The sequence below is a fragment of the Ctenopharyngodon idella genome, chromosome 16, assembly GCF_019924925.1.
Source record: "Ctenopharyngodon idella isolate HZGC_01 chromosome 16, HZGC01, whole genome shotgun sequence".
In the NCBI taxonomy this organism is placed as follows: domain Eukaryota; kingdom Metazoa; phylum Chordata; class Actinopteri; order Cypriniformes; family Xenocyprididae; genus Ctenopharyngodon; species Ctenopharyngodon idella.
In genome coordinates this window covers 2,653,752-2,670,863 of record NC_067235.1, presented here as the reverse complement: position 1 = coordinate 2,670,863, position 17,112 = coordinate 2,653,752, and the positions used below count along the sequence as shown (strand labels likewise).

The 17,112-nt window shown below is 37.5% G+C and overlaps 1 protein-coding gene across 1 annotated transcript in view; it reads left to right on the top strand.

Moving 5' to 3' along the window:
- grik3 (glutamate ionotropic receptor kainate type subunit 3) overlaps window positions 1–17,112 on the top strand; it is a 168,597-nt gene that overhangs the window by 75,630 nt on the left and 75,855 nt on the right. The window contains exons 2-5 of the mRNA XM_051866063.1: window positions 2,700–2,873; window positions 6,505–6,762; window positions 7,666–7,847; window positions 14,365–14,418. Coding sequence (XP_051722023.1) covers window positions 2,700–2,873; window positions 6,505–6,762; window positions 7,666–7,847; window positions 14,365–14,418 — 668 coding nt within the window. The remainder of the gene's footprint in view (window positions 1–2,699; window positions 2,874–6,504; window positions 6,763–7,665; window positions 7,848–14,364; window positions 14,419–17,112) is intronic.

Sequence of the window (17,112 nt, the reverse complement as noted above, 5' to 3'; positions counted from 1 at the left end):
CCCCCTTCTGTATAACAGTGAAAACACTGAAAGCCGGAAAATTCCATCAATGGTGGGGAAAGAGTTAACATAACATGACAATGCGGGAGATTTTAATGTGCCCCCATTATGTTTTTTTTGGGATATTCCCTTTCATGTAGTGTGTAATAGAGCTGTTTGTGAAGGTAAAAGGTCTGCAAAGTTTCAAAGATAAAAGTGCAGATAAATGGAGTTTTTGTCTCCCAAAAGAAAGAAGCGATTCTGAACGGGCTGAAACGAGTCGTCAGTTATTCCAGTCTCACTTCCTGCTCAAACCTACGTAGGTTTGTAACTAATTTGCATAATTCCAGCCTGTGCTCTTCATTGGCTGCCGGTAAACAGCGCCTCTTTTGCCCCGCCCTCAAACACTGTAGTTGTAGCTGAGACTGGAATAGTTTGGTTCATGGTGTCGACAAGAAGACACTGTTTTCTGAGCTGAGAAAGCAAATCCACTTTTTGATGTACTTCTAAAGGATGAGGACTCATGCTGGAAATGATACGGTAAAACCAATGCCATCGTTACTGTTCATATCACTGAGGATCAAGTGATGAGGAAGAGCTGAAATTCAAGGTGTGTTCGACTTCGGCTGCGGCTGGATGCAAACGATCGGCGAGATTATCCGCGTGCGGGCAGGGAGGAGCTGAAAACAGAGACGTGAAGTCGGACACTTTCTGCTTCTAGTAGTGACGCTCGCACTGCGTTTGCATACTTTATCACAGCTGAAGTGAAATAAATGCAATATTTGACTGATACACTAATGTTTCAGAGACATTTTCATTCAATACGTTATGTACTGCTTACAGCATCTGTTTTTACAAGAATAAAGTTCAACATAGGCAAATATTATTTAAATACCAATGTAGTGAGGTCTACGTTTTTTATCAGTTTTATTTAGATAAATGTGACACAATACAACATTGCGACTACTTGAAAAGAGCTTTAACTGTTATAAAAATACATTAGCATTAGTGGTACTGAAGTTTTCAGAATAAACACGAAACACACATAATTGTTGTCATGCAGTGAATCCGGCCAATCGTGAAACAGCTGTGTCATCATCAGAGCTCGTGCAGCCGCTCTTGAGATGCTGCGCTGACTGACTCTCGAATCGCTCTCGCGGTACTTTGATGCCATACGTCACAGTCACATGGCGTCAGCGCTGTCTCAAGTCGGACAAAATTTCTTACCGGCATGCACTGCTTCAAGTCAGCCGCCGATCGGTCTGTGCAGCGCCGCATCAAGTCGAACAAGCCTTCAGATATGCTATGGCCGTTTGGTTTCTGACACATGCTGTAAGCGGTCGACCAATCACAACAGACTGGGCCATCTGACAAATCAGAGAGTAGACTGGTTTTTAGAGAGACCGGATCCTTTTATGAATCTGTTTCAGACACTGAGAGAAAAGAGCTGATACTGCAATGGACATTATGAAAGTGACTTTGGATGCATGTAAACCTGTTGTAGGAGACTCCAAAACAAAACGAGGAGCCTTTAATATTGCATAATAAGGGCACTTTAATAAATCCATTGTGTGAGCAATCTCATTAAACCATTCATAAACCCCATGTATAAAAAATGATTAAATACATGAATACTGCATGCCGTCAAAACACGTGTTGACACTACTTGTCACGCTCAAGAATTTTAACCCTGTTGTCAAAGGTAAGAAAAATTAGATAAAAAAAAAAATGTATTCTTGAATTTATTGGAAATTTAAGTTTATCAAATAAATATAAACCAACATTTGGTCTCAAACTAACAATGTTAAAGTACTTTATTGCAACCAAGTAATTATAGTTTATACTGTTTAATATGTATTTCTGGATTATATCAAAAAATCTGAAAAAAAGGGAAAAAAAGGGGGAAAAAAAGATTCCATTTTAAGTTTCAGACACTTATGTGCCCTATTTGTGGAAAGTTCTAGTAATATTTTAAATCCCAAATAGCATGAACCGATAATATGTGAAATTGAATTCTGTACAACTGAACAAACTTTGGTCTTCCAATATTTCTCTCTGCTCATATGTCTTTGGCTTCCAGACCGTCATATCGCTGATATACTGTGGAAAGGTGAAGCAGGTCTAACAGTATTAATCCTCAAGGGCTGAAGATTGCTCAGCGTGCTCCAGATGTTATCATTTTATTGTTTTTATAGGGTTCCATTGCACACAAAAGTCAATAAACACAGAGTTTACTTCTCCAGCTCTTCTATTGGTGGAATTTCCTCGCTGTAAAATGCATTTCTGAAATTCTCCGCAGATTGTTATGAAATGACAAAACGGCTTTAAACTTTCAAGCTTCTGTGCAAAAACCCTATCCACAAACTATAGGCTGGCGTATGAATCTATTTTTTTTATTTTATCAGGGAATGAAAGGTGACCTGCAGGCCTTAAAGAGGCAAGGTACCTTTGATGAGGCCATTTACTTTCCTCTTTCTCTCTTTCACTCTCCTCATCTCCATTATGGCCTTGAACTTTAAAAGCCTGAGCTGTGACTGCCAGAGACTCTTTCTTTCTGCTGAGCAGATCGAATAGAGGTTCCTTAAGTACACAACCGAGCTCTCAGACAGCTCTAAATGCAAAACACCTCCAGAGGTTTGGATGTGAAGCCAGGCTTCATCTCCGGGTTCAGGTTTGGTTCATTTGACAGTGATTTCTCTTGTCTTTTTGTGTGTTTTTAGGGGGGATTTTTGAACAAATGGATGGACCTGTGGCACTCGTCAGCTCAGAGGAACTGGCCTTCAAATTCGCTGTTAATAACATCAACAGAAACAGGACGTTATTGCCCAACACAACGTTAACATATGACATTCAGAGGATTAATATCTATGATAGCTTTGAGGCCTCCAGAAAAGGTGAGTGGTGTGAGAATATAAAGGTTTTTGGCTGTGTTTAGACCACAAAAACAGTTAAAGGGTTCCTATTATGCTTTTTCACTTTTTCAACTTTAGTTAGTGTGTAATGTTGCTTTGAGCATAAAAAATAGATCTGCAAGGTTACAAAGCTCAAGGTTACAAAACTCAAAGTAAAAGATATTTTATTTAACGGAATCCACTTTCCAAGAACTACAACAAACGGCTCCTTTGGACTACAACATGTTTTTTTCTGGAACTTGTGAAGTTACAATGTTACTCATTTAAATAATCTCAGCCCACAGAATTCACCCTTTTTTTTGCGGAGAAATGTCCTGTGAAATCCGTGCTTGCAAAGTCCGTGCTTGAAATCTGTTCTGCACGATCCTCTTGTTCGTTAACACTGTCGGCGATCTTGAATTTGTTTGAAATTGACGCCATCCTTAATTATTTACACCAGAACTGAGCTCACTGGGTAAGGGTCGTGACATTTCCTAAGCACGAGCTAAGCGGTGCCAATCACAACACACTGGGCCAGCCCACCAATCACAGCACATTTCGTATTTCGAAAGGCGGGGCTTCATCAAAACAGGAACTTAATGGCATGTTTAAGCCATACTGGGAAGAGAGGTGCTGTAATAATGTAAAATATGTGCATTTTTTGAACAATTTAAGCATGAAAACATATTCTAGTACACCCCAAAACAAATCAAGACTTCGTAAAAGGGCATAATAGGAACCCTTTATGCAAATGTTAACTATAGGTATGTTCACACTGGATAGGTTTGGTTCGATTAAAACAAACTCTGGTGTGATTGCTCCATTAGGGTGCTTTCACACTCGGTTCGATTGTCTGGTCTGAGTTTGATTGCTCCCCCCTCCCCCACTAGATTGTGTTCACGTTAAATTATTTAGGTCCGAATCGCGTTGCGTTTGCATCATCAAAGCAGTGGTTGTTTACCCCGTTGCCTGGTAACAACGATGCAGGAGAAGGTGGCAAAATGCATAGCGTTGCTCGCCTAACATTTAGACCAAACCCCATTTTAAAGACCTCATGTTCTTTATCAAAAAACTGCAGTAAAACAGTGAAATATTATTACTAATATATATATATATATATATATATATATATATATATATATATATATATATATATATATATAATATAATGAGCAATATCACACTCGTAGCCGTGCGATATGGCTGTATATCAGCACGGCTGTGATTCGTCGGTAGACACGAGGCCGCAGGCCATCACAGCGTGCTGATATACTGCCATATCGTACGGCTACGAGTATGATATTGCGTTTATACAACAGTTCGACGGCACGAGTGTGTAAATAAATAAGAAATAACAATGGAGTGTCTTTAAAACCCTCTTTTGTGCAGCACTACTTCTTTCCGCCACAGATTTAAATCTCAAGTTGACAGTTGGACCAAGCCTCCGTTACTAATTCTAAAACGTCACTTCAGAACTAGTAACAAAGGAACGTTGAGTCCCTCCATTGAAACTCATTGTATTTTGTACAGTATTATAGACAGAGTGTGTGTGTGTGTGTGTGTGTGTGTGTGTGTGTGTGTGTGTGTGTGTGTGAGAGAGAGAGAGAGAGAGAGAGAGAGAGAGAGAGAGCGCCTGAGCGAGGATTACCTGTGTCTGAAATAACATTTATTCTTATATATCCATTATAAATGTCCGTTTGAATGTCCGCTGGGGAAAGCGATCTTTGTATTTGTCCTTTTACAGCTATAAGGGAATTTTTCATAACATACAGCGCTAAAACAACTTCCTTTGCAAAAGTTTCTTTCAATTTAAAAGTCTCTTGTGACTGACTCATTCACTCGTAAAGTTTTGCCGCCATCTAATGGCGTATTAATGTAACTTTCACTCAATCCATATTACGCACTAATGGACCCTTTCTCAATACCAAATACAACATATTTATATGAAATATTTATTGAACAACAAATTAACAACAATAGCCATTAAAAATGACAGTAGGAATGGAAATAAACAATTGTACAGTTCATTCAACCGTACAAAAGCACCAGTGTGCCCGTGACAGGTTATCAAGTGTGCCAAAATCTCGTAACTCCATTGGATCCTCAAACTGTCAGTCAAACCTCATAAATCCGCCCCACCTCTATCGTGAATGAAGTGCCGCACGCGGTTTGGAGATCTCTGCTTCTTTGCAATGCAAAGGTAAATAAAAAGCTGATGTTTGAAAAAAAAAAAAAAAAAAAAAATGTAAAGCGTTTTCTTTGCTCAAGAAACACTATGTCTATAAACTGTAATGTTTTGTGTATTTGAAGAGCGGAGAACAGTTTTCGTCTGATATTTCCCGTCTAGTTGTAGCCAATATGCTATGCTATATACGTTAAAGGATGTAAGTTGAATATAGCCATATTAAATTATCAAATTTAACATAGTACAATTCGACTTGCTCTGGAACAAGTAATAGATTAATAAGACCAATTGCCCGTTTTATGTACCCAAAATTAATGTCTCATATTTAACCACTATAAGAGCCAGCGGCAAATCCCCGAAGCACTGGCCGAGATGAAGCAGTTCTCGGCGGTTATACGACCCTTGAATGACCGCTGACGGCCTGGAGCTCACATCTCCGAAAACGTCTAAACAAATTGTAAAATAGGCGCTATGATTAAATATAAATCATATAATACAGGTCTAAACAACTACATTCTCGCCTAAAAAACTCTAAGAACTACAGTTCGTGGTACAGCAAGTGTAGCATTCACAAAAATTATTGTGGATTTACTCGGCCGCCATGACAGTCGCTTCAAGCGGAGTGATATAAACGGTGAAAAGGTAGGAGTGCTGTTATCACTAAAATATCGCACGGCTATCAGCCAATCAGATTCGAGAACCAGAAAGAACTGTTGTATGTGTGTGTGTGTGTGTGTGTGTATGTATATATGTATATATGTGTGTGTATACATATATATATATATATATATATATATATATATATATATATATATATATATATATTATTTTTTAAATGTCATTTATTACTGTGATGGCAAAGCTGATTTTTATTCCAACCTTCATTGTCACATGATCCTTCATAAATCATTATGATATGATGATTAGGTGAGGAAACATTTTTATTATTATCAATGTTGAATAGCTGTGCTGCTGAGAGAGTGATGGATTGATGGATGGATGGATTGACTGATCGATTGATTGATTCATCCATCCATCCATCCATCCATCCATCCATCCATCCATCCAGCTGCAAAGTTACTTATAGTTAGTAGAATGTCTAAAGTGGATTATCGAAATAAAGTTTAACCAAATAAATTAATTAATCAATAAAAATAGATGACCAACCCCAACTTCATATTTTAATAGGAAGAAAGAAATGTGTTCATTAATCCATTTCACTGGTTCTTTAAGATGTTTTGGTTATCAGTTATCAACTACAACATTTTCTAAACTAATGAAATGTTTTATATCTTTGATATATGTTAATAGTCTCTTTATACGGATTGTCCAAACAAAACACTGTTCATGACAGTAAAAATTTCCACAGCTTTGTAGAGCCTTACAAAGGAATATTCTATATGCAGTGACATTTCTATTTTGACATTTCTCCCCGTCTGCTCTCGCCAGCGTGTGACCAGCTGTCTTTAGGTGTCGTTGCCATATTCGGGCCGTCTCATAGCTCCTCATCGAATGCTGTACAGTCTATCTGCAATGCCCTGGAGGTGCCACACATTCAAGTGCGATGGAAACACCACCCCATGGACAACAGGGATTCATTTTATGCCAACCTGTACCCAGATTACTCTTCTCTGAGCTACGCTATCTTAGACCTGGTGCAGTTCCTCAAGTGGAAGACAGCCACCGTGGTTTATGATGACAGCACAGGTGAGAGTTAATGCTTGATGTCAAGAAGTGTGTCATTGTAAACTGTGTTACCTGATGAAGCCAAAGCAGGACCGTCACTTTTAGCAGTGTGTTTTAGAGACTGTATGTCAGTGATAAGGAGCAGAAGTGTGTTAATGTTCCTGCTGCTGTCAGAATGAGTCTTCAGGCTTCGATATACTAGAAACACTTTGAATCAAAGTAATCGAGCGATGCTGCTTCTGACAGGAACGGGAATGGAAAACAATTCATCTGAGATGCAAAATATGTGATAAAAACATTTATTTTAAAAATACAACCAAGATAACTGTGTTAAATTGACTGTCTGCATTTATAGTATATTTTTTCAGAGCTGTGCCACCGACGGTAGAAGTTTGCTCTCAACATTAAGCAGTTTTTGTGCTCACAAGGGACCCGGTTTGAATCTGGCATGTCCCGATGCATTTTCCAATCTTTCTCCATCCACATTTTACATGGTTTCTTGTTGGTCCAAGCTGGTCATTAGCTAATTTATCTTGGTCTTGATCAACTGGTCATCTCGGTCTTTCAGTAGCTACAAATATTCAGTGGTTCTCAAACATTTTGACCAAAACAACTGTCCAAAACAATATTCGAAGGTTGTCCTATAAAGTGTTTCTGAAAAGTTGATTATCCATTCACAAGGCTGTTAATCAGCAAAGCAAACACGGCTCAGCAAGTCAAACAATCCAAGTCATTTGAAAATGACCAGATGTTGGCCCATTATGGTAGACCATCTCGTTCAAGCTGATTACGGCTGGTAGGCCACATTTGACCAACAACCAACTAGCTATCATGTTCAAAAACCTGCTTGACCACCCAAGGCTGGTTTGAGCTGGTACTGACATACCAAGTAATTGACTCTGATGCTCGACTTTTCTTGTGCAGGTTTAATCAGACTCCAGGAGTTAATTATGGCTCCATCCAGGTATAACATCAGGCTGAAGATCCGACAGCTCCCTCTGGACACCACGGACACCAGACCTCTGCTCAAAGAGATGAAAAGGAGCAGAGAGTTTCGCATTATTTTCGACTGCAGCCACATAATGGCTGCCCAGATCCTCAAGCAAGTGAGTTCACACCCTGTGAAAGTGATGCACGCTCATATCATACTATCCGATGACGTTCTGTCAGAACTCGTGTCGGTTTGAACTTTTAGACCAGATCTAGAGAAGCTGTATTAGATTTGGGACCTGACGCTTTAAATTAAACATGCTATATGCTTTTGCTGGAGGCTGAATGGAGATTAAACTCCACATACGTGTGAACATCTGCAGTGGTCCCTAAAATTGTGGACCTGAAGGAACTATTCCTTTCAGCTATCCTTAAAAATGTATAAATTTCATTGCAAAAACAAATTATTAAATTAAGTGGCATTTTTAAGCAATTACATCATTTTTCTTTTGTTTGGCACCCTTCTCATTCTGGAGCACCCGTAATATTTGCAAAGATGCCACAAGTTTATATTTGAAATTAGGATAAAATAATAGATATTCTGCTCAAAATGAAGACAATGGTAAATGTATTTAGTCACATAGTGGTTGTTAGCTGCTGTAGCTCTAGCATCACTTGTTTGAAGATGCTGTTTGCTGTGATGTTTTTAGAGAGCCAAACATCAAAGGTTTTTTAGGTACCTGAAGTGTTTGTGAGTTTTGCGTAGATGTAGTCTATGGCAGCACATTGAATCATATGGTAAAATGTTGCGAAAGACCAAAGTTTACTTCAGTTTTTACACAAATGCTTGACGTATGTGGACAGCCTAAAGCATAGCCTTTCAAATTGTACCTTTCAAAGTCTATAATGTCTTTAAAGTCGAAATTATGATACAGTAAGTCATGATGAGACAAAAAGTAAAAACTATGAGATACTAAGTCATAATTATGAGATAAAAAAAAAAAAAAATGATTTAAAAAAAAAAAAATGAAATTGTTTCAAAACAAAATTATGAGATAAAGTCATAATAATGACCGTCAAAATTATGACAAAAATGTACACAAACAAAGTCAATTATGAGATACTAAGTAAAAAATTATGACAAAAGTAAAAGATTAAGAGATAAAAGGCAAAATTATGACATAAAAAGTCATTGTCATTTGACATAATTATGATTTTTTGTCAATTTCTTATAATTTTGACTTATCATAATTGTTACTTTTTGTCATACTTTTTATCTCATAATTAGTAAGCAGAATGTCACAATTTTGACTTTTTTCCTCATAATTATGACTTAGTATCTCATAATTATTACTTAATATGTTGTAAACGTTGACTTTTTTTTCTCAAAATTATAATAATTATTATCTCACAATTTCAATTTTTTTTAATCTCATAATTATTACTTCTACCCCCGGTTTCACAGAGATGGCTTAAGCTAGTCCTAGACTAAAATGCATGTTTGATCTGTTTTAACTGAAAACAACTTGTACTGACAGATCTTAAAATAAGTCAGTGCCATTGTTTTGTCTCAAGATGCACATCAGCAATGTTTTTTTTTTTTTTTTTTGTTCTAGTGAATGTTTATAAAAGCTACTTAAATGCCCTAGTTGAACTAAGGCCTAATCTTGGCTTAGGCTAAGCCCTGTCTGTGAAACCAGGCCATTATGTCTTAATTTTGGCTTTCTCTTAATTGAATTGTATCTCATAATTTAACTTGTCATCTCATAATTGTAACTTTTTTTCTCATAATTATGACAGTATCTTATAATCTCAGCTTTTTATCTCATAATTATTACTTAGTATATCGTAAATGTTGACCTTTTTTCTTAAAATTATGATCATTTAAACTTTTGAATCTTATAATTGTTACTTAGGACATCATAATTTTTCCTTTTTTTATTATTTTTTCTCAAGTATGACAGTATCTCATAGTTTGCTCCCACTTTATATTAGGTGGCTTTGACTACTATGTACTTACATTTAAATGAATCATTTGATCTCTCTGCATGTAATTACATTTATAATTACACTGTTGACCTTCCCTTACACCTTAACCAACCCATACCACCAAACCTGTCCCTAACCTTACCCGTATCCATCTCAATAGGAGCAATACAATATGAACACGATAAGTTCATTGTACTTATTTTATGATGTAAGTGCATAGTAGTTAAGGACACCTAAAGTGGGACTCATAATTTCAATTTATGTCATAATTATGATTTACCAAAGCACATTTTTTTCTTATGTTGCACAAATGGGTTTCCATAGAGTATGCATGGTTAGAAAAATCAGGCTGTATCCATGTGCTATGCTGATGACAACATTTACGTCACACCTTCTATACGCATACCCTAGACGTGTGTAAAAAAACAATAGAACCAACCATGAAAAAATTGAAATCTCTGTCTCTGACCGCACCACCTATACTGATCATTTGCCATGGTCAGCATACGTTTACTGTAATTTAAGTGTCTAAATACTTTGTAGGGCCATTATATAAACTTTTAAACTATATCAACATTATATATTATTTCTTATCTTTATCAGCCTAAAATATAAATACATTAAGCAAACATCAGGATGTCAGGTCTCGAAAGAAATCAGTATTTTTTGTACAGTACTGTAGATTTGAAGGGAAGATTTGGGTAGTGCATTCACAAACTTGTCCTTGCAACAAAACAAAAGCTTGTCAGATATCACCCGTATTTACCTCGGGTGATATGAGGACTGAATATGTATTTCTGTTTATATCTGAGACAAAACCCAGTCTAAGCAGCTACTGCTTTAAACCTTTTCAAAGTATCTCAAGATGTTATTTTGCTCTTCGTTTCATTCAGCATTGACGCCTCTGCATATAACTTCCAGGTTTAACTGTAGGCTGTATTATTTCACATTTGATCATACGAAAAAGTTGTGTCATTCTCTGTGGCCCAAGTCCTCTTAATAAGCTTAGTCCTGCGGTCACCTGTCTGCAACCTGTCTGCGGCTCGTTTTTCTCTGTCAGCCTCTCCTGAACTTCTGTCGTGCATGTACTCCCCCTCAGGCCAAAGAGAAATAGGAAATGCAGTCGGACACAGAGCCTGTCTGAGACGTCTATGGGCTAAATCCCAGTAGTCTTTAAAAGGCAGTCTATGCTTGTGTGTGTGTGTGTGTGTGTGTGTGCACGAGGGGGACTGGGAGATATAGAAAGTACAGGCACAGACATAGAAGGGGCTATTTCTGCAGCCCTTCGGAAGAAATGAAACAGTTTCTGACTTTACACAAACTTGAGTGATTACGGTTTAGAAGAGGGAAAGAGCTCAGCATAACCTTAGGTTTTCCTCATGGCAGATGGCATAATTAAAGCAGACATGAACACCAAGGGAAAAGTGAACATTTGTATGAACATGTATTGAGAGTAGCTGTGACCAACAGGCCCATATGAAACAATCATTAGGGCCCTATGATTTCCAAGATGTGGAAAACTCCACTCATAAAAAAATGGAATTTATTGTATAACATGGAATGTCATTGATTTTGGACAAATTTGGATGAATAAATAAAAAGTAGAGCTGTACACTTCATCAAATCGTGATATGGACCAGTGTCTTTGACTATTAAAGGGATAGTTCACCCAAAAATGAAAATGATCCCATGATTTACTCACCCTCAAGCCATCCTAGGTGTATATGACTATCTTCGTTCAGATGAACACAATCAGATATATATTTAAAAATATCCTGGTTCTTCCAAGCTTTATAATGGTAGTGAACGGGGGGCGAGATTTGAAGTCCAATAATATCTAGCTTCCGGCAGACGACCATACACATCGATTTGGGCGGAAGAGTGACCCCTGACCCCTGATGAATGCAGAAGCGTAGAGGATAGAGCAAAACAAAACACAGGTAATAAATTAGAAATCTAAAACGAGAAATGTTAAAGAGAAATGTCAGAAGATTTCGATATAAAAGAGGAGCTTGAGTTTGTTGCGCAGCTCTATTTGTTTGAACTGCGAGAGCCGTCTAAGCTTACATCCTGCGTCATACATTGCTTCAGGAATTTCTCTTGTGGCGCAAGTCAGCTTGCGTAGTATGTGTATAGTCGTCTGCTGTAAGCTTGATATTTTCATATATTAAGTTTTAAATATGGATATTTTTCTTACAAAAACAACATGGAGTCACATGGATTACTTTTATGTTGGATGCAGGGGCGCCTGTCAAGAACACGAAGCAAAAATCTAAAAAAAAAAAAAAAAAAAAAAGGGATGGAGATGTTAAAATGAAGATTTCCTTACCAAATGGGCCCTTAAAAATAAGAATAAACAAAATATTGGAGATGATTGTTGGTCGCAGATGTGTGGAAAGACCTAATTCAAGAAGTCTGTAGTGGGTCTTCTGTGTGGGTGCAAAACCGCAATTGAAAAACGTAACTTTATTCTTCAGATAAACTTTGAATCATTATTCCTGAATTTGGTTGTGTTGGCTGGGGATATCTCTATATTCTATGGGCTCTATATATTCCAGCCACCAGTGTGAGTTTTTTGAGGCGACAGTTATTTATTTAGAACATTATTTTAGAACGTATTAATTCATTGGTGACGCGTCATACAGCCACACAGACATCGCGTTTATTTTATTTTTCCTTTTTATTTAAAACATTGAATATATAACTTGTTAACTATATCATAAATTGTATGATATATATTCCGATTGTCAGATATGTGGAAGTGAATGTGTTGTGTCGTTTAAACACCTTTAATGATCATGTTAGTTGATATAACACGTCATGAGTTTGCACCACAATTCAGAGGTTCTGTCGATTTACATCACGTAAATTCATCCATTTTCTCCTAAATACATAAAAGTAGGCTAAGTGGCCGGTGAACTGGGAGAAGAAAAGAGTAAACTTTATTGTTTCATACAGTCTGTATCTGATATGAATAAAACACTTCGTCAAATTATAATTGAAAGGATGGCTATTATTGCAGCTTCCAAAGGCATCAGTGTATGGAATTTGAATTAAAAAAAAAAAAAAAAAAAACTAAAAATGTCTCTTTTTTTTTTTTTTTTTTTAATACAGTACTTCATTTTAATGCTTATTCAAATGCCTGAAACCTCAAATAAGCATTATGTGTTTGAAAACACTGAATAGTTGTGATATATGAAAAGCACTGAGTGCGTCCGTCTCTGGCTTTTCGCCAGCCAAAGAGCGAAAGCAGGTTTGAATTATCAGTGACGTTCTAATCACACCGCATCAAAGGGTTAAAATCAATCATTTTTCAGGTGCGGGTGTTTTCGTTTTTCTAATTAATCGTCCAAAAAAAAAAAAGGGAACCCAAAATTATGTCTTGCATACCCCCCTTAAAACTCTTAATGGCGCCCCTGGTTGGATGGATGTTTTCTGGGCTTCAAAATCTCACCCCCCTTTTACTACCATTATAAAGCATGGAAGAGCCAGGATATTTTTAAATATATCGCCGATTGTGTTCGTCTGAAATTAGATAGTCATATACACCTAGGATGACTTATGGGGTGAGTAAATCATGGGATCATTTTCATTTTTTGGGTGAACTAAACTATCCCTTTAAGCTGCAAAAAGACTGCTATTGAAATCAAGTCTCAAGTCTACTAGCATGCGAGATGCTCATGATGTTTTCAGCATCTGCCGTCTCACTATATGAGGACATGAACTTCCTCTCCAGAGCTCACGAGCATTTCATTTGATAAAACTGTCATCAGATACACAGAGAAACTCAAAGGGCTTCACTACAACCCGCCAAAATAAAAGTTTGTTTTAACTTGAAGAAATATATCAGAAATGTATTACTACTGTACAGTAGAATGTACTTCGCAAAGTAATAATAACAATAATAAGACAGTTAATTAAAACATTTTTAAGGAATATCACACTAAATCATTTTATCCATGTTTTAAGTTAAACAGTAAACATCTGTTTTGCAGCGCTTTGCATGCCAAAAAATAAAAAATAAAGGAATTGTTCATATTTAATTTAATTCCATTTCAAAAGATTAATTAAATTGTTTACAGTTTTATGAATTCAATTAATTAAACATCTTTTATTATTATTATTATTAAAATTGAATTAAACCATTAAAATGTATCCATAAAACTGAAAACAGAAAACAAGGAATTTATAAAAATAAAACAAATTTAAGAAGAAAATAAAATGGATTTCATAGCACTTTTTGCCATTCCAAACTCAATGTGATCTTTCTGTCAAATGTCCCTATTCACTTTTGTTGTATGCAGAAGATAAATATTTGTCTTTTGTGTTTAACAGAAGAAAGAAAGTCATATTTGGAACAGCACGAGGGTGACAGGATGTTTTGGTGCTTTATTTATTTATTTATTTATTTATATATTTATTGGCGTTTTTGGGTGAAGTATCCCTTGAAGGGCCCTTAGCACTATTAGAAGTTAGCCGTGCTAGCGGTTGTGCCGTATGATAGAAACACAGGCAGAGAGAGACATCGATAGATCAACAGAGTTGAGTATTTCTTTATAGTTCCGCTATTCTGATTCGATCTCATTTGTTGTACATTGTTTGTGTTGGCTGCCACAATGACTGCAAATTACTCTGACATGACATAGTGACCTTTTTCATTGTTTTTTTTTTTTTTTTCCTACCCCACCCCTCCTCTTCCTCCAGGCCCAGATGATGGGGATGATGACAGAGTACTATCACTACATCTTCACCACTCTGGTAATGTACCGCAGTACTAACAGCAAATTGAATGTCATTTGTTCCTGTGCTGCTCCCACTTTATTTTTTGATGAATGGCTTTTAATTGCAGATGAGCTTTGGATCCAGTCTGCAATATCAATTTCACTTGACAAAACAGCCTTAATGGAGTTTCCGCCACCCCAGTGTAAACATTAGCCCTTCCCTCAAGCTCAAATCAACAAAACGTCTTTGAAAAGCCTCTACAAAGGCAACAAAGTGATTGACAATTGTGTGCTACCACTGGATTCTGAAGCTCATGAAGTTTAAATTGATGCTCATGACGTTTTTATTAAAAATCAGAGATACCCTTACTGCCTTCTGGAAATGCCAACACCACTTCTCTTGAGCAAATTTCAGCGCATTTTCTTTCCTTATTGAATTTTTGTGTAACCACAATAATCACACTACAATCATGAGACTCTTGCTGGTGTGATATTGGGTCTGGATTTGAACCCAGGGTTTTCTATGTTCATGCCGTGTCTTTCTAGGTGAACTTCTAGGGAAAACAATTTTATTGTTGTTATTTTATCATTCCTGAGATGACCTAGTAAATCAAGAAAAGTCAACAGTGATGTATTTGAGCTAATAGTTCAGGACTGTCCTCAGAACAGGCCATCATAATAGTTTCCACACCTCTAAAAGGCCTTCAAGACCTAATTAATCTAGTAAGGCACTGTAGTAAATTGTGTATTTATTCTCAGATTGTTGCGATACAAAGTAGCAGTACTAAATAATTTGTTTTCTTGACTGTAACAGCGTCTTAACCAGATTCAGCAACAAGCAATTCTTCTGTCCACGTTGAAAGCAAAAATGCTGCCCAATGCATATATTTTATCTCTGTTTACATGCTCTTATGCCCTCGCAACACAATGCATAGCTGAAGAGCATAACAAAAAGCATACTTTATATTTTCCTAACTTCTTTTTCTACAGAACCTGACATATTTGTGTTACAAACTTCTCTGAGACTTGGGTTGAAGATCAAAATGCAGCTTTATTTGGGCAATCCAGAATCATAATCCATAAAAACAGGCAGTAGGTCAAAACACAGGGCAGATAATCCAACAAGAAAAACAGGGCAGAAAAACACATGCAAACAGTGAAACCAAGCAGAAAGTCAAAACACGGTAACCAGAGGATGCATACTCAGAAATGCAGTGTAACACCTACAAGACTTCGCAAAGAATGAGTGAAAACGCAGGCATACTGTATATATAGGCAGAGATTAACAAGATAATGAGAAACAGCTGAACTTAATCACAACATGAGTCCAGGCAATGATTTATGGGAATTGAAGTTCATGATGGGAAAGCAAGGGAGTCAGGAGTGCCCTCTGGTGGAGATAATGGGCACTCCAGCTGGTGGATGTAACAGTTTGTCATATATTATTGAATATTTCTCAAGTTGCTGCGGTTATGGGGCTCTTCCACCTTAGGCATTGCCCCATAACCGTGCTCTTTGAGCCCCACTATCGAGGAATAATGAGTAGTTTGCGCACTATGCACTCGATAGGAGGCTGGTTTCTTCCACGATCTCGACACCTCGATGTGGAGATAGGGGAAAAACGAGAGGCCCCGACATGAAGGCTGTGCTTGCGAGGGCAGGAAGCGTTCGTCTAATTTACTTTTGGGATGAACATCCTGCCTCTCCGCTGGCCATTCAAGATTTAATTTGGCAACAGCGTGAATCACAACCTCCACCCGCTCCTCATATGCGGGAGAGTGGGATGGCGAGTCCTCAATCTCTCCCATATCGATGCTTTTGACATCCAACTCCTCAGAGCTAGGTACGTGAAGCACCAGCGCCTCACCCAGAGCGGAAGGAACCGCAAAGCGTGCTTCCGAACTCTGAGAAAAGGCGCTGGATCTAGCAGGTGAAGGCAGAGATAAGGCTGGGCCCGTCTCTAACCCCTCTGCTAAATCCATTTGCGATGCCCATGATCTAGATCGCCGCTGTGCCAGCAGCGGGACCCGAACCAAGTTCCAAAATCAAACTGCATTTAATATACAAGGGGAGCTCAGATGACCCCGTCATCTGAGACATAATAAAATGAACAATGCTGCTACTCACATAATGATATTTTTTACAATAATCAAATTAGAATTCGGCTACATTCTAAGCATTTGAGCATCAATCATCGCTTACACACTAATGAAGCATTAATACAGTAAAACATTAAGATAGAAGCCATAAAACAGACTTCCATTTACATTCAAGCAGAAATCATTTATGTTATAGTTTAAAAAGTGCTGTTTCTTGGGGCAAGCCTGTTTCTGCATGTGCTTTTCCAACAGCTCCAGCCCCACAGGGTGTTAATGAAATAGTCTATTATGTTCTAGCACATTTCTTTGCCGCCCCCACCTCCCCAACATGTTTGGCAATATGTAGGATGGTACAAGAAACAGAGCGACTGTTCTCAGAATAACACTCCAGACAATAGCATGCGTAGTGTGGGTGTGTGTTGGTATTGTTCTAGAGCGTTAATTAGCCTCAGCACATTACGGGAAGTTCTTTCAATGAACATGGTCTTGCTCATTTTGCCATTCATTCTCAGCTTTTCAGAGCCCTATGTTAGATGACTGTGCCTTCTTGCTATTGCTTTGACCTCAGACGAAAAGATCTCGATTAATTTACACTTAATCTTAATGCTATTTTCCACCCCAGCAATTTAATT